This window comes from Pteropus medius, unplaced genomic scaffold (assembly GCF_902729225.1).
Source record: "Pteropus medius unplaced genomic scaffold, Ma_sr-lr_union100, whole genome shotgun sequence".
Taxonomy (NCBI): domain Eukaryota; kingdom Metazoa; phylum Chordata; class Mammalia; order Chiroptera; family Pteropodidae; genus Pteropus; species Pteropus medius.
Genome location: NW_024344378.1, coordinates 54293860 through 54317766, shown reverse-complemented (window position 1 = coordinate 54317766; position 23907 = coordinate 54293860). Strand labels below are relative to the sequence as shown.

At 36.1% G+C, this 23907-nt stretch overlaps 1 protein-coding gene across 5 annotated transcripts in view; it reads right to left on the bottom strand.

Annotated features, from left to right (window-relative positions):
* Positions 1–746: 746 nt before the first annotated feature.
* Positions 747–23907, bottom strand: part of NRG3 (neuregulin 3) — a 990054-nt gene continuing 966893 nt past the window's right edge. For 2 of the 5 annotated variants that reach the window (XM_039872258.1, XM_039872260.1), the window contains exons 7-9: positions 11215–11342; positions 6804–6977; positions 787–1294 (exon numbers count right to left, since the gene is read on the bottom strand). In XM_039872258.1, coding sequence (XP_039728192.1) covers positions 787–1294; positions 6804–6977; positions 11215–11342 — 810 coding nt within the window. Of the gene's footprint in view, positions 1295–1533; positions 1606–6803; positions 6978–11214; positions 11343–23907 lie in introns of all 5 variants that reach the window. The other 3 variants (XM_039872257.1, XM_039872262.1, XM_039872259.1) reach the window with 3 other exon arrangements.

Genomic DNA, 23907 nt, shown 5'->3' with positions numbered 1-23907 from the left:
TCACACTCTCACACACACGCACACAGGCACACACACACTGAGAAATGCTCCTTTGAAGCCCCTAAAAATTCTCAAAGAAAAACATTTCTATCAGCATGATTTTAGTGACACAACACTGTGATTTTTTGTCCCTTTTTCTGTAATAATTTCCTATCTCCCTCTGAGGTTCTGCACCTTCAAATTTCAGAGGAAGACGGCACGTAAGAGTAGCTAAGATTGCCCCCAACGACTCCCCCATCTCCTGTCCTCCCTCTCCTTCCAGAATCTTTGTGCCATTCTTCAAAAATTAAATAGAAAACACTACATTTGTTGACATGACATAACCTGTAATGAGGCTGTCGAGTGAAGAGAAATTTAGGGGTTGGATCTGTCAAGCCAAATGGCAAGTGTCACCTGCTCACTGGCATGTCCGCCCTCAGGATACAGCTTGTCTCTTTGAAACCTGGTAAAAGCCAGTGCTTTTTTATGAGGACACTGGTGCTGTGGGGGCCAAGGGTCTGAATCGCCCACATCTACTAAGAGCCAAAGAGGACAGTGTTGGGACTAACTGAAATTGTATTCAGAATTCTACCCAAAAGCTTCAGTTGTAAGCTTTATCCCTCCTGAAACGTTTCTTTCCCTTTAAAAAAATATTTTGTTAAAAAACACTATGATATGAGGGCGATAGACTATTTGGTTTTTTCTAAGTAGATGCTCTTAAATTAATGCATATAAATAATCTGTATTTAATTTTCCTCTCTTTCCTGTTGAGCAAAGCATAGAATGCACAGATTCCTACATCTCAAGTCACTTGATCAATGCAGAGTCTCTTTGTATTTCATTTCTTAAGACAAATTGTGCCTCTCGTTCTGATTTGGCTGTGGGACTCAGGGGGAGAAACGCTGTGTTTTCACTCGCACTGTCTTCAGTTTCTACGCTGGCCAGTTCGTAGTCTTCTGACCGTCTGGCATCAGTCAGAATTCGGATCTGCTCCTGGACAGTTTCTAGCAATATTTTCACTTCTTGTTGTTCTGCTGTGAGACAATCGCTGACTGGAATACTCACATTGACAATATCAGCAGAGTAGGAGTTTTTGCACCATTTGATGCTTTTGACTTCAGAAATCCCTGGCATTTGCATGCAGGTTTCTTCTAGACCCACTGAAGGGATGATGGGCACAGAACTGGCCCTTGTGGATGAATATCCCATCAGGTCCTTTTGATCCAAGCTATTAAAATAGGAGTTTGTCTCTCTTGAAGGCAGTTGCATATTTATTGATGCATTTTGTTGGTTTTTTAAACCATTAGATGAATACCTGAAAAGAAACAAAGTGTTATACATTCTTTCTGCCAGTGCTTCTTAGAGTACTATTCAGTCAACAAAGCACTTTCCACATGCACCATCTCACTGAATTCTCACAGCATCCCCATCAGACGGATAATATGTTCCCAGTTAAACAGAGAAGTAAACTGAAGCTCAGATAGGTGAAGTGACTTGCCCAAGGTCACACAGAAAATAAGTGACAGACTGAGACTCAAACCCAGATCTTCTTACTTTAAGTCCAGTGATCTTTCAACACACCACAGCTGTATAGGCAGGTGGGATATAGTCTTCCTGACCTCTATCCTAGAATACAAAGTAAATGGGGATTGAGCAGGTAAGTGTGGCCTTTCCATAGTGACAAACAGGAAACCCATAATGGCATTACTTCACTCCATCAACTTGACCACCCTCTCAGCCCTGGTTTAGTCCAGAAGACTCATGTGGTCACCCTAGTTGGAGAAACCAGGAAGCCCAACATTAAGCATCAAAGTGCTACAGTCCTGAGTTTTTTGCTTCACACTGACTTTAGGGGAACCAAATCCAATTCCTATTGAAACTCCGCTCTGTAGAAATTGCCTCGCTATAAATTGCTGAGCCAAAAAATGGGAACAAGAGGCTTACGGCTCCTCTGTCTTTCCAGGGACTGACATGAAGCAGGTTCCATAGGACCTCTACCAATCTAGCAACTTTCCCCACATGGTTTCTGGAACCAAGAGAGGTAGTTCACTGGTCCATGGCAGTGACTTGTCAAGAATGACAACATGTCATTCCAAGTCATTTGAATATGCCAGAATCTGGCTAGCCCTTTTCTTGCCTATTCAGAGCTAGTGAATTTCCTAGTGCCCTGAACTTTCCAGTGCCAGGAAGTGGGGCAGGTATATTGTAGATTCATAAAAATGTGGTTTGGGGACATGAACTTTATGCTATTTCTCAGTTATTTGTCCTTAATGTAAATTAAACATTAAAATTTAAGCATAATCTAAACATATCCATCCTCCATATAATAAATCTCATTCCCCTGTCTTACATCATAATGTAAATAAAAGTCATGTTTATACACACAAAGAATAACTGCAATGAAGTGCTTAGCACACTAAATAGAAGTCTTTATTGAAGGACATATGGGAGCAATTAGGGGGTCTGTCTTTCCACTACAGAGTGAGAAAAGATGGAGAACAAATTTAGGTGTTATAGTCCCGTGCTCTCTTACTGTGCCTAGTACAGAGTTGGCAACCAATAAATCTTGGTGGAATGAATGCATGAATACATAAACAGACCTTAAAGGTAAATACTTCCTTTATATTCCAGTTAATATTCATTTCACACATAACAAGTGCTAACATTTACATCGTGCTTTTAAAAAGCACTTTCATCTATAATTACCACATTAATTTTTTTAAAAAACTGTGTGGTTTATTTATTATTGGATGGATGAATAAATTGGACTAAGGGGTACTCAGATGACTTGTCCCAAATTACCTTCAGTAGGCCGAAGAGGAAGAAGTTAAACCCAAGTTATCTTATTTTGATTGTAACTATTAAAGCTATAAATGAGTGGGCATCTAAGGATATATAATCTTTACCTGTGAAACTGTAGAGCTACATACCATGAAATTCCCTGGGGGAATCTTACTTTTTTTACTTTAGTGTTATATAACTGAAAATGTCAACAAGAAGAAAGGGAACACATTTCAGGCTTTTGTGTTCTGTCCTTAGCACCATGCTCTTAACACCATTAAATGTACAATTATATAGAATGTCTGCTATCAGATTCACCAATGGCACAGAGCCAAAAAACTTAATTAGGATAAAATTATATTTCACTCAAATATCAGAGTATATCAGTGGATAGAATCTAATAGGTTGAAATGTGATGGCGATAGATGCAAATTCTTATACTTGGATCTAAACATTATTTGTAAAAATATTGGATAAAGGCGTAAAAATATCTTAGAGGATTTAGTCAATTGTAGCCTCAGTAAGTCAACCAACCATGTAGCATGACTAAGTGATAAGAAGCAATTCAAGCCAAACTTGGAGCAATGTTCTAATATGCCTAAGGGCTGAATTAAGGACTTAGATGAGAAAGAGGAATTGAAGTTGACTTATGTGTCACCTCACAAGTCAGTTATGGAACACATGGCTGGCAATAACTGAAATCTAAAATGTTACCATAACGTGAAGAAGCATTTTAAACAATTAGGACTCTCTAAAATGTGATTTTGTTTTGAATCTAACATGACTTCAAGTCTGAATGCCATTCTTAGACAAATAGCATCCTCACTTCAATTTTCTCATTCATTAAAATAGTCAGGTAGTAATACTGACCGAGGGGGATTGCTCTGAGGACTAATTGAAGTAATGCCTCTGCACTATTCAACAAGAGGCACATTAATCATCCTCACTTTCTTCCTACAGTTTCTGTGAATGTCCTAGCACTGATATTTGAGTAGAAGCTGAACACTACTCTCCAGAAGTTAAAGTGAGAGCTATATTTCTAGATGTGATTCTGGATTAGAAGGTACTCAGAGTTCTTTATCCTCTGAGAGTCGATGACTCATGAGTTAGATCCATGAGCTTGTAATTTATTGATTGTAAAATATCAGTTTGAAATGCCTTTCCTCTGATCCCTCAATGAAGAAATCATAAGTACATTTCCTTGGTAACCATGTAAATCAAAATATTCTTTTAAAGGTGAAAGATTCCAACAATTAGTCACTTGGTTTTATTCCCAGTAATTCAAGGGCCAGGCCAAGGAATTTGTATTTCCCAGGAGACTCTGAGACTTATTTTTTAGTGCATATGGCATTAGAATGAACTGACTAAATTGAAGACATCTACTTTTCCCTCCGAAGCCATACAACTACAGTTTCCATTTACATATCACCAACCAGGAATGTGATTTTCTTCACACTCTTTCTTTGGTTTAGTGGGTTTTTTTAGTCAGAAAGGCCAGTATTCCATCTCAGTTCTTTTACATGGTATATCCCACCTTGGGCCTAGCCACTTAACCTCTGCTATCCTTAATGGGTTCATCTATAAAAGTCCTGAAGAATCACTGAAGTGAAGTATGTAAAGGTGCTAGTCAAGTGAAGTAGATAATCAGTGTAATTTGTAATTCCTTCTATTTTGAAGGTGGCAATCTAACTTTTGAATTCTATTTCTTTCTGTCTAGCATATGAATAGATTAGTTTGATTTGCCTGACATAACCCAGTTCAAAGCTCTGTGATCCATTACCATGTTGTCACCGATCCACCAGTTAGGGGAAAGCCTCCTGACTAATTTCCTGTCCACCTCACTCCTTCCTCAGGCTTCACTAAGATAGGTGCTGGCTTCACAATGGGCTGAAGTCAGTGCCAAGGAGAGAAGTCACATACACCGGGAGCCTAACTAGCAGACAGCGCCTACATGCTTGATAAACAAGCAGCAGATGGCTGATGGCTCTTGCAAATTCATTCCCTCTCCCTCCAGGCTAGGGCCAGATTTGGAGAGGGCCTTTAGCTGTGAAATTCTATTACCAATCCTATTTCCAGTCCAGAGAGACGTCGGTCCCCCAGGAGTGGAAAATAGCTGTTTTCAAGAACTGAGAATGAGATTGCTCCCTGAGATTCATCGTGCTGAGCACACAGTGACTTATACTTAGAGTCACCATTTATCAACACTGGGTGCATATCACACACAGGAAAATACACATGGCCAGCCAGCTGGAGAGAATATTCCAATCTCAATGATGATTGAACCAAAATAAAACCACCACCATACAGACAATAAATATAAGTCTTCTAGGTCAAAGACAGCAGTGCCTGAACATGCAATGGGAATCTCTGAGCCTCTGAAGATTCATTTATGTATGGTTCAAGCCTGTGCCCAGCACAGGCTCAGAGCATCCTTATACCTGAGACATATAGACTAATAGCCATAACAGTGCCCCCAAAAAGAAAGGCAGCATGGGCTGGGTTCTTTCTCCACTCATAAAATATACTATTCCTAAGTAAAAGACATTATCAGTGATTGAAGTAAAAGACATTATCAGTGATTGAAGAAGAAAAATGATTGTAAATACAATTAATTATAATTATAGACTAAATACAGCTCCCTTTTCCAGATACAAGGCAAAGAGAAATGCCAACTAGTTCTTGAGTTGCGTTATACATTTTGTATAACTTGGCCGTTATATTGAATTTGCAACTATCATCCTTGATCTGTACCAAATACGTTTTACAGTCCATTTGGAATTGTGTTAGAATTACAAAACCCAGCCACAGGCTATTTATCTCCTATTTTCTAGTATTTCTCAAGAAATCTGTCACTGAACTTTGTCAGACAGGGCACTACTGCATATATATCTTGCCCAGAAGGAAAGAAAAAGGTAACGCTCTGTGATAGACCTCCTACCTGCTTTGGCCTTCAGCTTGATACAGTGTGGAAAAATCACCCAGGCCAAAGCAGCATAGAAACCTGACCTGGCTCAGTGAGAGAGATGCAAACTAGATGTAATAAGAACCTGGCTTGTGTGAGGAAACAGATTCCTAAAATTTCTGGAGTAAACTCTGATTGCATTGCTCTTGAAATCAATGATAATTCTATAACAGTCCTGTGACAATAAATACCAGTACTACTTCTCTGCTTACTACGTGACAGATATGAACTCTTTACACATGTAATTAAAAAACAAAACAAAACAAAACAACTCTGCCCAAAAACCTTCAGGAAAGTGATAAAACTTTCTAAAATTCACACAAGTAGTAAGGGGTAAAGACGAGATTTAAATTTCAGTCAGTTTAAGTAAGAGCTGCCATGTTTCGTTGAACAGTAGGTCAATTAAGTGAATGGTAGCTAAAATTCATCCTATATTCCACTCACCATGTCATGAGCACTACGAATGTTTGCGTCCACTCAGAGGAAGGGAGACACATTTTGCACTGCAAAGAGGAGCTGCAGCTATTGTGTCCTAAGCTCATCTTTCTATCCCTTCACTGTGATTGAAACTAGAGATCTTAGTTCAGCAGGTTGTACTTTGACAATGTCCTGTCAGCATTAACTGAGACATGTTCAAGAATTTTTGAGGGAAGCAGATCCTACATATATGTTACAGGTTACTGTGCAGGTTATTGTCCACGATACTGGTCAGAGAATTAAGTAATTTTTTTCAAACCTAAGGATGAAGGCAGACCTTAGTCCCCTTAAGAAATCTCTTTTTCTTTTAATCAAAGACAAATTTCCAGTTGTTTTAGCAACTATATAATAACACAGTGTCTAGATATCTAATACACACTTATTTTCTTCTTAGTGTTACATTTCTTTTCCATCTAACACTTTCCTATTATCTATTTCCATTGTACCTATTCTTTTAAATTAGTTTACTTTTGTGGAACAAAGATGAAAGTATGAGTAGCCAATTGATGATAAAATCATTGAATAAAACCCCAAGGAACATAACTCAGTTTAAAACTATAGCATTTATGACACCCTCCCTAATTCCATTGCTTTTAAGACCTACCCTTGGCAAGGCATTGTATCCTGGTCTGGGATCCTTGATTCCTCCAGTTGCTGATATGCCGGTCCCACAATTCCGCCCAGCCTACTTCGAGGTGAGGGTGGTGTCCTTCTGAAGGCATTCCTATGGAGCATGCAGCTCCTTTGCCCTGGGCTGCAGCAAGACGAGAGACTTCTGCTGGGGTGAAAGAAAACCAGCAAACAAATTGATCATAACAATACCTTCACAGGTGGCTGCTCACACTTTTCAAACACTGCATGTGCACCCCAGATCCTCAAAGTGCTAGGCCAGGCTCCATCATGACTGTCCTATCTTTGCTAGGAGGGGATCAGAAGTTGCCAAATCCATTTTACCCTTGGAGAGACTGAGACAGAGAAGTTCTTGTGTTTCTGGCTTTCCATTTGGGAGCACAATGGACTAAAATAATCGCAGCTTTCCAGCCAAAAGAAAAGGTGAATTTAAGGAATTCTCAATATCCTGATTCTCTCATTATCCATGCTACAGTAGCTGTCTCTCTAATAAAAATAAAAATGGCTTTGTTATTAGATAAGAACTAAATACAGAAAGCACTGAGGGGATTTATAGAGATAATTTCACTTGTGTTAGTGGTAGAATAAACAAACCTTATTTTAATTGGCATTCTCTTCTTAACGTATGTGCTAAATTCTCAGTTCACTACCTCAAATTTTCATCAATCTTAAGAAAGTAAATTATTTTTCTTTTGAGTTTGCTTTTACTAAATATCTGATTATAGATCTCATTTTGACTCATACATCCAAATACCCAAATAACCATATATTTTTAGATGCTGTTAAAGAAGAAAAGACATAAATGAAATATACCTTAGGTGAGATCCCTATATAGATCATGTTAAATATAACAAGGCTCTTTATACAGATCAATTGCTAATTTGACTCACTACTTATTCCATATCCATTCCTATTTCCACTTAACTGAATTTACCCTACTTCTTTGTGGAGTAGTGAGAACTTTGTTCCTGTGAATATATTCCATGAGATGCCAGTTTATGTGGTCAAACCACATAAAACTATATAGAGAAAGGTGAAAAACATTTTCAAAATTTTAATAAACCTATTAAGTTCTAACGGGACCAGCCTCCCAAAGGAATTTCGCTCATATTGCTTTATTACTTGGAGCTCTGTAACTTTTCTCACAACAATATTACTGTCATTTCTACTTAATAAATATAAAACGAAACTCCACAAATATTATTTCAGGTCAGAGATTGATAAGCTGACATTGAATGTTAGTAACCACTTTCCTGGTTTGGGCAAGGTGACTGACCAGACTTCATATTCCTCAAGTCAACATTGACTTACTGAGTTTGTGCAAACACCAGATCATAACTGGCAATATTATTATAACTTTATTTTTTTATCATATTTCTTGTATGTTGTGTCCCAAAATGCCTAACAACAAGGGACTTCTAGTAAGGTCACTAAGGCAACAAATTTAAGGAACTCCATAATAACTCATTTGTTTCTCTCCCTTCCAGCTTTTATGTATACCATCCAGTGGCAATTATGGAGTCTGCTCAGGTTTGGGTGCTAGAATTAGCTGCATATGGGTGTGCATCTCAGGTGTATACATTACTAGCAGTGTGATATTGGAGGAAGTTATCAGTCAGGGTCCTGGAGGAAAATAGATGGCACTCTAAATTGGGTCAAATGGGGAAATTTTGCTATTTGCAAAAGTATGTTCAGTGTTCGAGAGACAAAAACAAACAAACAAACAACAACAACAACAAAAAACAACTCACAACATAGGATACTACCATATGTCAGGATAGTAACAACAAGAAGCTGTTACTATCCCTATAACTGAAGGGACAAGGGGAGGGAGCAGTTACCAGAATGGAGAGAGAAAAGGATTATAAAAAGAGGACCACCTGGCAGGCACTTTGGGCCAGGAAAAGAGACATAACTATGGCAGCCAAGCAGGAAGGGTGGGGGCAGAACTACTAGGAGCAGTCTTTTCCTCCACCCTTCCATTGCTTTCAGGCACCTCACATTGAACCAACAGAAGCTAGAGAACAAGAGAGCCTGCTACTCTTCTAGTGCACAGGGCAAGGCAAAGAAAGGTATAAACTAGACATGGGTGGAGAAGGTATAATAGAAAGGCATTAGCATGATGCTTAAGTTTCATAGGATTTCTATGGGAGGTAAAAGAGATTGCAAAGTGTCTAGCACGGAGCCTGGCACATAAGGTGCTCAAAACAATGAGTTCTCCAGTTCCTCTGCCACAATGACAACTCAAAGGCTCCCACTAACCATGAAAACCCTAGACTTATTTCACTGTAAAAAATCTACATATGTGCTGTCTATAAATGAGTTATATTGCCAAAATATAATGCAATAAGTATGACATGACATAATAGATTTCTTCTTTAAAAAAATTAGGTTTTTTTGGACTAAAAATGAGAAACAATGGCTTTGATTTAATAGCTTTGTTTCATAAATGAGTTATCCAAATGAGTCATATTTGCAGTGCACAGAAGGAAATGAATTATTCATTGCTAGCCAAACTGTCACAACAGCAAAGTCTACCAGTGTGAACTAGTGACCCGTCTTAAAAGCAGTTCTATATCTATTGAGCAATCAGCTATTCCAACCTTCTAACCCAATAGCATTCAGAAAGTTATGGAACAGTTTGCAGGCTATATAAATCAATGACCAGGTTATCAATCATGAAAACATTTAAGTCTTCTGCATATTTTACACAACAAAAGCTATGATATATTAATCTATAATTTACAGTTTTAGAAGCACCTTATAAATCGACCCTTGCCTATCTATCAGGACACAACATATGCCAACAGATATTACAATGTCACTGAACCAAACAAAAAGGAAGTTCTTTTAAAGGCAACCTTATTTCCTAGAAACAACAGTAGAAGCCAAGTTTAGGAGGGGGTGTATACACAGACAAGAAGTAGGAGCAGGGTATCTGCAGCTCAAATATATTAGAAGCTGTAATTCTTTTTTATCTCAACTTTAAAACATTTATGGCATAATATAGTGGTAGAATAATATTATACTTAATTATTTTACTTGACGGGATGGAATACCACTTTAACATGTATTATAATCAGCAGGGGAAAATACTGTTTTAGAGAAAATATTCATCTTCTAAAAGGCTGGTAATTTTGGACCTATTTCCCTAATTAAAGAGCTTCCATTAGCTCCAGTGGACTGAAATAATTTTTTCACAGGGAAATATCTGTAAGTGTCTGAATTGATATAAACCAAAAACTTGTAGTTAATAACTAAAGCAATTATCCAATAGCCAAACATATTTTAATCCTGTTGAAAATACTTAAACCACTTAAAAAAAAAAGGAAACCTTTAGTATCTTAGTCTCTATTCATGTAGAACAAGAATAAAAATCACCATCAAGTACTGAGAATTAATATTGAGAATGACAGAAAATCTCATAGTAAATGAGTCAGCAACATTTTTTTTTTCCTCCTTTGGTACTCATTGAGAGGTAAGAGAGAAGATAATTTCCTTGTATAATGGTGGTTTTCAAAATGTGAACACCAATGTTTATCTTTCATTGCAGATAACAACTGCTACTTTTTACATTGGATTTTAAAAATTTTTTAGCTCCATTATGTTTTTAAATTTTAAAATACTATACTTCTCACTAAGAAAAGGAAGCTTAAAATCTTTGGACAACTTCTACAAAGATTGAGAATATACATTTAAGTAACGTAAACATAATGTCTATTCCCAAACTTTGGCATTTATCTTAAAACAAAGACTTTCAAGTTTTAGAGTTCAAAATTTTTTATGTATAAAGCACAGCATGTGACTAGAAGATAATGAAGAAGTTTTTCAACCTCAGAATGTCATGAAGTTTATAAAATAACTTTATTATGGTTTTCTCTCCAAAAGAACCAATTCCTATGATCAGCTTCTAAAGGAATGCCACTGCATTGACAATAGATTTTACAGACTCAAGGAGAAGATTTGCCAGAATTCTTCCCTCTGAAAAGTTTTCTTTGTGTGAGAACCATGTTGGAAGACCTGGAGCATGTCACATCAGCTGCTTAGGGAAGAATTAGTCATTAAATTTGCAGACAATAATAAGGCAGACTAGGAAAAATCGTGTTTTTAATAGTTTTTTAGAATGCAATTGTTTCATTCACTGGTCTGTGTCTGCAGCTTGAATGTTGTTAATAGTTCTTTTAGAATTCTTATAGGGGCATCGCAGCCTGCTGGTATGTTTGGTTTACCTGCTGTGAGCTGTTTGAGCATCCACTCCATGGAGAACTACAGGAGAAGCAAAACAATCATCTCTCCTGAATAGTGTTACTATTCCTTGGCATTTATTGTCCAGAGTCATACATAGTATGAATGTGCCCATTCCCACCATGATTAACTACCTGTACCTGTGGTGTTTGACAGATTGGCTTCCTCTGTCAGGAGAAGGGACCTCTGGGAATGACTGGGGGCCAGCAAAGCTTGACTCCATCATTTTCTCCAATGCAGTCACAGGATGCCTTTCCGCCTTTGAATACTGTGGGAAATCACATGCACAAAGTTGAGCTGGAGGATAGGTTATGTGAGGAGGGCCTATAGGTACTGAAAAGTTTTAGAACTTGCCAGTAACTTTCCACTAGGCACCTGATCAGGAGAATGATAGAAATATCATTTGTATCTCATTTCTCACACAGTGAGTATGCTCTCCCCTCCTTGCCTCAAACTCTCTGATTAGATAAGGTCCACTCAAGAGGGTTCTTCATTTTAGAATCCCGAGTCTGTCTTCTCATTTCAATCGACATCCATGGCACACAGTGCATGACAGCCAAAAAAACCCACATGTTTTATTCCATGTATTTTTAAAAAATTAGTAGCTGATTACTAAGATAAGAATTCAATAAATGTTGGTTGGATGAAACTAAGATCTTTTTTAAAATTTTAGAGGGCATTGATTCAGCGTATCTGCCCACCACCCTCTTTCAGTCTGTTGCCAGGTACTTACCATGTCAAAAAAGAGAAATTTTTTAGCATTTTAGTCTTTAAAGTTATTAACCTTTGGTTTCGCCTTTGACTGTGATATCTCATAAGGCACAGGAGCCTAAGAAAAATCTATAGAGATGACACATAAAGAAAAACTTTGCCTCAAGGGAAATATCACATCTTAACTAGGCAGGAAGTAGCCAAGTTTAATACTCTCTGATCACTTGGCACTGTACAGGCAATAAGGTTTCTCTCCTAGAAGCTGCAGATAAAAACTATATAAATAAATGACATTTTTAGAATACTAACAAAACTACAGAGATTTTGAAATTTAGACATTCAGATTCAATATATGAACAAGAATTTCACACAAAAAGAATAAAGACAAAGACACAATATGCATATGATAAGGTGTACAACTGCACTCATTATGAAGGGATAAAAATCAGAATAGATCAAAAAAATTTCAAAAATATCTAGTAAAGGCAAAGTTTTGAGAAAAGTAGAGTTGGTGCTAATCGTTGGAGTACAAATTGGCAATATGTTTCAAAATGTTAAATATACATACTCTTTGATCCAGAATACTACTTTTAGGAATTCTCATCATTAATATAATTGTAAAAGTTCAAAATGATATAATCACCAGAGTATGTCAGCAGTACAATTTTTAATAACAAAAAAGAAAACAAACACTAAAGAGGAACAATTAGAAACAATAGAAATATTCACAAACAAATATTATACAGCTATTGAAAAAAATAATGTCAAGGTACAAAAAAATTGTGCATAATATAAATCCATTTGTATAAATAAAGAAAATGCGGTAGATATGTATAAGTATATATATGCGTGTATATACATATATATTTAACTATATATATATTTTTTGTATGTACATATACATCTATTTTTGTTTGCATGTTTGTGTTTGTGCGTGTCTCTGTGCTTCACATGTGACCACACAGAATGCATATAAAAATAAAAGTAAAATAAACTATTAACTAGGTGTTATCTTAGTGGAAAAGTATATCAGTAGGTATGGGTTATGGAGACTAGGGAAAATGTCAAGGTTACATAAACTTAAGTTAAAAATTTCTAACTAAATGTTTTCTTTTTAAGTACTTCCAAAACAAACCACATAGTGGCAGTAATGTCTGAATCAGAATCTGAATTCTGCAAAATCGATTTACAGAAGCTGGTCGGACTGCTTGCAAAATGGAGTAAATTGACATGGAACAAAAAGAAGATATGGAGATAATTTGGAAAAGATGATTGTTTCCAACAACACAGAATTATAAAGATCCAAAAAAGAAAAATGATGGAAATGGCTTCATGTGTACTTATTTATTATCTAATTAAAATTATTTATTGCAAACTATCCATGGAAAAAGTGAATCGATGGACATGTTACTAAAATGTAACAAACATTCTGAATTTCCCTCTGATTTCCAGGTTTTATAAAAGGTAGTAAGGAAATACCCCCATCCCCACCCTCAACTTCTAATAAATTGGTTTAGAAGACGAACTCGGATGCCTGGAAGACTCAGCTACAGAAACAAGTAAGATGACCTGGGGACATCTGTGGAAAACTGGAGGAAGTAAGCTTCTGTTCTGCTCCTGCAGAGGGATGTCAAGGGAAAGATCAGCCAAGTGTTTCTGGAGCATCCAGATTTTCTGGAGAAATCACCGAATCATTAAATATTGACATTTTTTAAAAACGACATATGTCAAACAGCCTAATTCAGCTTTGGGGCCATTAGTTCAGAGCCTCTGCTTGAGTGAGACTTGATCCTGAGAGCTAGAGGGCCTTGTTCAAATTCCTGGGTAAAGTTTTCAATAGAATCAACCTCTTACAAGTTCTGTTTATTCATAGGGTTTGTACTAGATATTGTGTTCAAAATCTTTTCTTTCAAAATGTTACATTGCTGTTTTATTATACAGTTACATTGTGGTATTTTGATCCATTAACACAAATTTGTTTCCAAAATTTATTACTTTGGATTTTTTTCCTTTCTCTCTCAGCCTTCACAAGAATCATTTTCATTTCAGTGGCTGCATATAACTTGAGAGTCAGGTTTAACTTTATTTCCTATCCAGGGTTGGTTGCAACGTGTGGGAACACTAAAAAACACCCTAATGATCTGGTCATCCTTCAAACTAATATTCCATAAATGTTGGTTCAAATGAATTTAAAGATAGCTCTACTTTTCAGTTCTGACAAAGAGCTTGTTACCTATAAATTCATTCCTGTCCTTACATTAAGAAAAAGGCTGAACAAACTAAAATTCAATGACCATTCTTATATCCATCAGATAAGTGACGATGCAGGGCAAACCACCCTTCTAAAATCTGGAGAGACAAGTAAATACAAAGAATCATAGTCAAGATCAGCTTACCTGTAGCAAAAGTTGCTGGAACCATAAACTGGTAGGAATACTTAAGTGATAATTTTAATAGTTGTTGGAATCTGTGAATGCACTAGAGTGAAAGTAAGAATTGTCTGAGGGCTGCAGTCTTAGGGAGGGTTCCCAAACTTTCATGAGTTTTACCTCCAGACCCACACCAGAATCTCCCACAAAAAAAAACAAAAAAAAAAATCATCTCATATCTCTGACAAAAGAAGGGGAAAAGCATCCACTTTGAAATGCATTCAGAGTTTTCTCCATTAACAACTGAATACATAAATAAAAATAGGAAAACAACAGAAGATAATATTCGAGAACTGTGGGACAATTTCAAATGGTATAAAATATATATAATTGGAATACTTGGAAGAGAAATAAAAGAAAATGAAGCAGGAGAAATGTTTAAAGTAACGATGGCCTAGAACTATCTAAAATTCTTAACAGATACAGGAAGCTCGTAGAACATCAAAACACCAAAAACCAAAAAAAATCTATACAACAGCATATCATACTCAAACTATATTTTTAAAAATAAAAAAATAAAAGAAAGAGAACACAAAAATAAAATGCTAAAATAAAAGCTGGAGAAAATGAAAGGCAACTTCACCTATAAAAGAAAAAGATTAAGAAATAACAGTGGACTTCTAATCAGAAATCATAAAATCAAGAAGAGAGAATGGTGGACTATTTAAAGGTTTTTTTTTTTTTTTAAACCACCAAACTAGAAATATATCTCTAGTGAAATTGTCCTTCAAACATGAAGGTGAAATAAAGACTTTCTCAAACAAAAACTGAGGAAATTCATCATCAGCAGATCTGTCCTGCAAGAAATTTTAAAAGAAGTGCCTTGAGAGAAAATGACATACGTCAGAACTTAGATCTACATAAGGAAAGAAGATATCAGAAAAGTAATAAATAAAGGTAAATTAAAATATTTTATTTATTTATTATTAATGGATCAAATAGAAAAATGTTTGCTCAAAGTAATAATGGATTATGGATATAATATATGCACAAATTAAATGGTTGACAGTAATTTTTTAAAGAACAAGAAAGAATTGGGAATACTCAGTTATAAAATACCTGTACTACCCATGAAATGGTAAAGTGTTATTTGAAAGTGGATTTAGATTTGTAAATGTATATTGCAAACTCTTGGGCAACCACTAAAAATTCTAAAAAGAAGTATAATTGATACACTAGAAGAGGAGAGAAAATGGAATCATATCAAAAAATTAAAACCAGAAAAGGAAGAAATAGAAGAGAGCAAAAGAAACAAGGACAAGTACAAAGAATAGAAAACAACTATAAATATGACATATATTAATTGAACTATAATTGAACACTTTAAATATAAATGGTCTAAAGACACCAATTAAACAGATTGTCAGTATGGATGAAAAAAAAAAAACTCAACTAAATGTTGTCTACGAGAAACTCACTTTAAATATAAAGACATAAAAGTAACAGAGTAGAGAAAGATATATCATCCTAACACTAATCAAAAGAAAGCTGTAGTAGGTATATTTATTTCAGATAAAGCAGACTTCAGAACAATAAAAAGTATTAAGGATAAAAAAGGATAAAAGAAGTAACATTTACCTAATGATAAAAGAGCCAATTCTCCAAGGAGATAAAACATTCTTAACATTTATGTTCCTAACAGAGCATCAAAATACATAAGTCTAGATCTAATTGATATTCTTAAAATACTCCTTCCAAAATAGCCGATGCACATTCTTCTCAAGCTAAGATAACATTCATTAATATATATCATATTCTTGGCCATAAAATACACCTTAAGAAGTTAAAAAAATAGAAATCATACAAAATATATTCTCGGACTACATTGAAATTAAACTAGACATTAGTAACAGAAAAATAGTTAGAAAATCCAAAACTATTTAAAGATTATACAACATACTGGTAAATAACAGAAACTTCAAACAAAAAGCCTCAAGATAAATTTTAAAATATTTTAAACTAAATAAAAATGAAAATACAACTTAATCAAAATTTGTGGAAGGTAATGAAAGCAGTGATTAGAGATAAATTTACATTGAATTCTTGTGTTTGAAAAGAAATATCTAAAATCGATTATCTAAATTCTACTTCAGGAAAGTAGAAAAAAGGAGTAATTTAAACCTAAAACAAGTGGAAGAAGAGACATAATAAAAATTAGAAAAAAAAATTAATGAAATTGGTAACAAGGAAAAGAATTGAGAAAATCAACCAAAGCAAAGTGGATTCTTTAAAATGATCAATAATATTGATAAATCTGTAGCTAGGCTAACCCAGAAAAAAAGAGAGGCGATTACTAATAACAGAAATGAAAGAGAGGCCATCACTACTACTCCTATGGACATAAAAATGTTAAAAAAAAAAAAAAAAGAAACATGAATAACTCTATGCCCTTGAGTTTGATAAATTAGTTGAAATGGACCAATTTTTTGAAAGACATGAATTACCAAAATTTACACAAGGGGAAACAAGTAAACTTAATTACCCTGTATCTATTAAAGAAATAGATCTGTTAACAAAATAAATATCACCAAGGAGGTCTGGAGGTCGGGAAGGAATGCAAACTCTAACAAGGGAAGCTAACTGTATAAGAAATGTATGAAAGAACATTCGTGGGAGGTGGGGTTGGGGGACTGCTGTCCTAAGCAACTTTGTAAGTGAATGGAATCTGTAAGACTGAAATACTGCACATAAGCACTGTCTGCCTGAAATACACATCTTTGATTTGTCTGCTGAGGGAACCTAGAAGCAAGGACCTGCTCAACAACCACCCCCGCCTCTGACAAAAACAAACAAACAAACAAACAAAAAACTACAAGGACCAATTGAAAGTGCTACCAATGGTCAAAGCTGAAAAAAATTCATCATAAAATAAATAAAATAGTATTTAACTATTGAATTATAACTCAGAGTATAAAATAACTATCCACAAGTCGATAGTCTTAAATAAATGATGGAATAAAAAATAAATGCAGAAGACAAGACAAACTTTATTCAGTAGAATTCCAAATAACTTAGGTAGATACTCTGACCTCAAGAAATGGGAACATAACTCCCCACTCATTAAGTGTAGACTGTACATCGTCACTTCCTCCCAAAGAGAATTCTATAGAAAGGGAGTAGGGGGATAAAGAGTACATCACAATGGCAGCACCTGAAAATTACCACTTCAGACAGGTGGAAAAAAATAATTATCAACAGTGATAAATCATATTGATAGTGTGCACTTTTTTGATACGATGTGATAAAAACAGCACTTTACATCTGTTGTCTTTCTCCTCAAGCCCCATAACTCCATTCTAGTCATGAAAAAAATATCAAACTAATTCTAATAGAGGACTATCCTAACAAAATACATGACCAGCACCCATAACTGTCAAGGTCATTAAAACAAGGAAATTTTGACAAACTGTCTTAGCCAAGAGGGCCTAAGAAGACATGACAACTAAAACGTAGTATGGTATCCTGGATGGGATCTTGGAACAGAAGAAATAATTAGGTAAAAACAAGGACATCTATAGATTTGAGTTTATAATGATATATAAACATGGGTTCATTAATTGTAACAAATGTACCATATTAATTTACAATCTTAATAATAGGGGAAACAGTACAGCATAAATGGGAACTCTACTGTCTTCACAAGTTTTCTGTAAATCTAAAACTGTCCTAAAAATAAAGTTTATTTTAAAAAAAATAAAAAAAATTAAAAGATTTTTTTAAGAAGCAAAAGATACACTCCAAAAAAAAAAAAAAAAATTAGAGACTAAAGGCTGAATTCAACCTCCTTTTCGTTTTCCTGAGTAGCTGCTGTAGGCCCTCAAGGTGCGTAACCCACTCAGCAAAAACAGTCTGCACCAGCCTTCCATAAAGGTAGCTTAACTGGCCAGGATTACAGCCTTTGGACATTTTATGCTCTATGCTGAAAGCATTTATTGCAGTTTCTTCCAAAATTTATGCAGTTCCATCCCTGGGCAGAGTTCAGGCTGACACAATTTTATCCATCAAGTAATATCTTCAGTGAAGTTGAAGTGCTCAGGCCTGCTGCCTGTCTGACCCTTCCATTAACATTTCTGTACAACATTACAAAGTATGGCACTCACACAAATCTTGACTTTTTGTGTGTATACCTGTTTTGTTAAAACCTCATTTGGTATAATGTACAAAATGTCACCTTAATAGTGAATGAAGAGATGCCACAGTCCTTTCACGTGTCTGTTCTGCATGAGCTGAAACGATTTCCTTTTAAATACCACATAGGCCCTGGTCAATACTATTATTTCCTGGGACAGCATTCATTGGATTGGCTTCCCCGACAGCCTGCCTTGTGGAGGTGCTCTGAGTGCGAAGACATTCACTGTTGCTTGCACCACCACCTGCCTTGTTCCTAACACATTGTTGGTGGTGCACTGAAATCAATAGACAGCCAAATGAAGCAGGCGCATGTTGGAAGTAAAGCAACAACGACGCTATATCCACCTCTCCAGCTTGCACGCAGCAGGAGTCAGAAGGTTAAATGAAAGCAGTGTCTGTGTTGGAAAGCAATGTTGACAGAGCTGATAATCACCTGGTCTGGAACTCCGGCAATAAAGGCAGGAGGGAGGCTATTTTTAAACAGTTTTAAATATCTGTCTTTCCGTTAAAAGACAATAATGCTGGGAAAAATGCAGGAAAAGAGGAATACCAACTATGAGATGGGTCGACTCCATAAAAAAAGCCACAGGTGTGAGTCTACAGGAGGTGAGCAGGGCTGTTGAGGACAGGACATTGTGGACCTTACTCGTTCACAAGGTCGACACTAGTCAGAGCTGACTCACCTGCAAGTAACACACACACTCTTTGCGTTGCTTCCAGTTTATCTATGTCCATGTCAAAAAGTTCTTTATTTCAAATCTGATTTATAAGCCAAGAGGATGGTGAAAGTGAATGGTTATGTTTTAGAGCATGATTTCACCTGGATCTCTAATGTAAGTAACTAAAAACAACTTGACTATTGTTGCTATTTTGATAATTTGGCACCAGGTACCAGAGCAGAAAGAACCATTCTCGATTGCGGTTAAACTTTAACTGCAATTTCTACTGAAGCAAAATAATATAGCTAGATACCCTTTCCAGATGCCAGACACAGAAAGCACTCTTCTCCACTCCCACCCTTTACCACCTACCACCCCACCTCAACCAGGTGTCCTTTCAGCCAGGCGACTGAGCACTTGTCATTTATTCCCTCTGCTCAGAGAGTTCTTTGCTATTGCTATTGCCAGGTTAACTCTCAGACCTGCCTTATAAGCTCTAAGAGCACTGTTCACTATAGGCTGTAGGCCTTGGCACATTTATCGTGGGATTATTTGATTAATATCTATCACCTACAGTAATCAGTAAACTCCTTGAAAGTAGAAAGATTGTCATTTTTGGTCATCATTATATCCCTGGTCCTTAACACAGTGTCTGAACTCACTAGATATTTAATATATATGTACAGATCTCACTTTTGATGACCTTTTTCTGATCCCTGAACCAAGGTGAGAAGTTTCACTCCCTTGACTGGTATAGAGGTTACAATTCTAGCCCCAGGTCTCTTTTTCACAGTAAATGAGATCAGTTCAACTCTTTGAGTCACAAATATTTCATTTATAAATGATGGTGAGGAACTAGATGCTTCTAAGACACTGCAGGGTCTAGTTCTGCAGCCTCTGAGTCAAGTGTTTCTAGGCTATTATGTCGTTTCACTGGACTAGGTGTTTCATGTCTTTCATGACTGTAAAGGGAAACCTTTCTCCATGAATGTTTAATGAACTTAAGGGAATGCTAGACACAGACAATTCATTTGTTAAACACTGCAGTTTGCAAAGAATTTCAAGTAGTTAACCTGGGCTTCAAGATAAAATAAACAGATTTGCCTGATATGGCAAGCGAGAAGGAAATTTTCTCTCCAGGGATTATAGTGTACCTGGATAAACTGGCACCCTCCATGTAGTGGCAATAAATGCTTGCAGCGGGAAGAGTGGTGACAGAACTTCTATGCTAGGCTTTCAGAATTTCCTACTGAACACATTTTGCTGCTTGAGCTTAAACTCTGAACTTGCTCACCACACTTGAAATTTGGGAAGGATAATTTTCTGTTGTTAGGGGCAATCCTATGCATTGGAGAATATTTATCAGCCCTTCTGTCCTCTACTCATAGATGCCTGTAGCATGTACCTCCCAAGCTGAAATACCTAAAGTATTTCCAAATTTTGCCAAATGTTCCTTGGGGCAACAATGCCCCCTGTTTAATATCACTGAGTTGTGAGGATGTGGGTTTGGCTCTCAGCTACTCACTAAGTCTGACAAAAGTTAACTTTCTCAAACTTTGAGCCCCATTTTCCTCTTCTGCAGGAAATTGGGTGGGTGAAAATTAAGTAATTTTTGTTAAGATTAAATGAGACAATGTACGCATATTATTTAGCTTAATTCAAAGCATGTAACCAATACATGTTATTTGCTATTACAATTTAATTTATCATTCTTTTTGCTATTATCAATGATACTGGTATTTCCTCATAGCTCTTGCCAGAAGAAAAAAATCTAGACCGAAAAAGGAAAAATGCCTTCTCATATTTTCTTCAGTACATTTACATTTTAATATGAACACAGAAATTCTTAGCCACACATCAGATTACTGCTTTCTCTAAGACTATTTGTGCTGCTTTACCTCCAACTGTACAGATAATAGTATATACTTCTTACATGTCTTAAGCATAGCATTTAAGGAAAGCAAATGTTCTTAAATTTTTCATTTTTAATGGATTATTGATATGTATTCATTACTATTTTCTCTCATAATATATGACATAAAAAATGCAATCAAATTGTTATTTGATTCTTATAACAAAATTATGAGCAAGAATATCAGCAGGTAATTCACCAAAGTGGAAATTTGACTAGAAATATGTGGACGGAGATTACAATACTCTCAAATAGTGAAGTGTAAATTAAAAAAATATATACTATTTTTTCCTATTAAATTAGCAAAAGAAATATTGACAAAGGGATAACGAAGCTGATAGTGACCCACATTGCTTTCTAGCACTGAAATGTTATGTGCCTTTGGGAAAGCAATTTGTCCTAGTCTAGTCTTGTTGAAGGCATCTGCTCATGTAGTCCCTTGAGCCCAATGTGTAGAATGCTTTATGGCTGGTGAATTTTACCACCCCCAAACTGCCTTTTGGGGTATTGATTTTAATCTGGTTATTAAGAAACAAAAAATGTTTGATCCTCCCCCTTTCCTGCTCAAGAGATTCAGATGGAAAGGCATGCTCCAAGAAGGATATCTTAGCTTGTTCGTTTTATTTTAATTTGAATTCAGTATAGAAGGGTTCCAGGCAGGAGCCTGAAAGCTAGATGACACACTGTGTCTCCTTGTTTATGGGTTTCTTAGCAAGAATTTGCCTGCCAGGTACGTTCAGTGGTCTTCCTCAGCTATCTGTAAATAGCCCATTCTCATTTTTGAAGTCTAAGACCCTGAGTCCTCAGTTTTCTCCTTTGTCCAAAATGTCATTTATGCCCAGTTTTGCCTCACTGTCTTTGGAATTTTAATACTTATGTGAATTCCCTGTGGGCACATATTAAAATTTGATTTTCTCTTGTTAATCTGCTGTATGTAATTTGAATTATTAGCCTAGCTTGAAGAATGTAGGTAGTGAGAGGAAAAGTATTTTTTAGCTCCCACACTGTCATACATGTCTCTTCAATGCACTTACTCTTTTTTTCAAGGTCCTTAAATGCCTTCCTCTCATATCTATTCTCTGCCTAAGTATTTCTGGGTAGCCCTTTAGACTGATGATCCTTTGAAATATGTTATCTTAATGACCAATTCACAACTCAGAGACAATATGTCCTATATATATATCCTCTTTATTAAAATTAGGGTGAATATAAAAAGACATTTTCTTACATCTTATCTGGGTCCCTATGGGAACAATCCAGTTGAAGCCACCCTCTGCTGCCCCGTGCTGACACACAAAATGTTGGGGAGGGGCAGGCGGGAGAGGAAAAAAAAACCAAACACCTATATCCAAATGTCTTTCAAGTGTTGGAACCCCTACAGTTAGTAATTTCTTTCTTGTTATTCTAATCCTAATAATTTTAATCAAATGAAAGTTGGGAGGAAGACATGAGTGAAGCTTATTTTAATATTTCATTAATAGTAAACAATAGAAAAAGAACTTGAATGTTTACTAGGAGGGGAAGAAAATTGAGAAGTGGCCACTTCATGGACCATTTTGCTATCTCCCAACTGAGTTTGTGGAGATCATAGATGAGAGAAAATGTTACTGATCATGTTTGGTGAAAAAAAGGATACAAAACTGCGTTTGTGTTCTGGCTGCAACCCTATAAAATGCATAGGGACCGACAAATACTCTCTTCTTGGCCAAATTTAGATAGGCTCCCCTATGTCCTCTTTTTTGACTAGGCCTCAACTTTGGCCTATGAAAGCTGCAGATTCTTGGGACAAATGACTTCATCCACTCACCACCACACTAAAAGACCTGAGTAAAGTCTAACATAGTTTCCAACATCTTGAGGCTATACCCCTAGGGTGACCCTAGCCCCACTAAAAAGACCTGTTTGAAATCAATCAATCAAACAAACAAACTCAAGGCCTTCAAAAGAATTTACTGTTCGTTCTAGCCAGCACCTGAGCATAGGCCCCTGACCCCACTTTTCTAGAGCATTTATTAAAAAGGGCTTACAATTGTAAACCTTCCTTGGTCATTTTGAGATGTATAGGAATTTCCTACAAATCAGGATTGCCTCTCAAGGATCCGAAAGCCATTTTTTGAAATATAATCAATAGGAGGACAAGGGCCTCTGTCTCCCAGTCTCTGTGGAAGTATAGAATCTTAAATTCAATAATTGCCAGCTAACAGACACAGCAGGCCTAATTGCATTTACACTGACCAATTCTATAATTTTTCACTTCTCTGACTTTGGTAAGTCACCACTGTTCCCCTCTCTATTCTCTCATTCTTTCTTTAAAACATCCAGTCATCTCCATACAAATTAAAGTTCAGTTCAGTTCACACTGGACCCTCTTTCATAATGCATAGTATATTACTGATTAAGATCTGTCATTACTACTAACTAGTGACTGGCTTTGTTTGTTTTTGACAGGTCCAGTTGCTCAGTAACTTAAGCCCTCCATCACTGCATTTGATTCAGGGTGCTTGGGTAATACTCATTAGAAATCATTAGCAAAAGCATTCTCTCTGTTTCAAGAAAGAATGAGAGAATAGAGAGGGGAACAGTGGTGACTTACCAAAGTCAGAGAAGTGAAAACTTAGCCATGTAACTTGTAATAGCCATGATTACAAGTTAAACACAACTTTGCTGGGAAGCAATTTTGATTTATGAATTCCACATTAAACATTTAAGTACATTTGTTATGCCTAGCATAATGGTGACTTTTTGGGTAATGATTTCTTAGAATCACAAATAATATATAAATTCCCAATGATTCGGAGTGGTGTGAATGTGTCCGAAGTGATTGCTTATTATACTGAAATACTAGGTTTATACTTTAGCCTTTGTTACTTCCTTTTGTGCCTCAGAATCTGAAAGTGTAATCTTGTGTGAGGGCAAAGAATTATTACTCTGAGAAGAATATTTCAGTATGTCTTAGCTGATATTCATTTGTCCTTAATTTAGTGTTTTGCA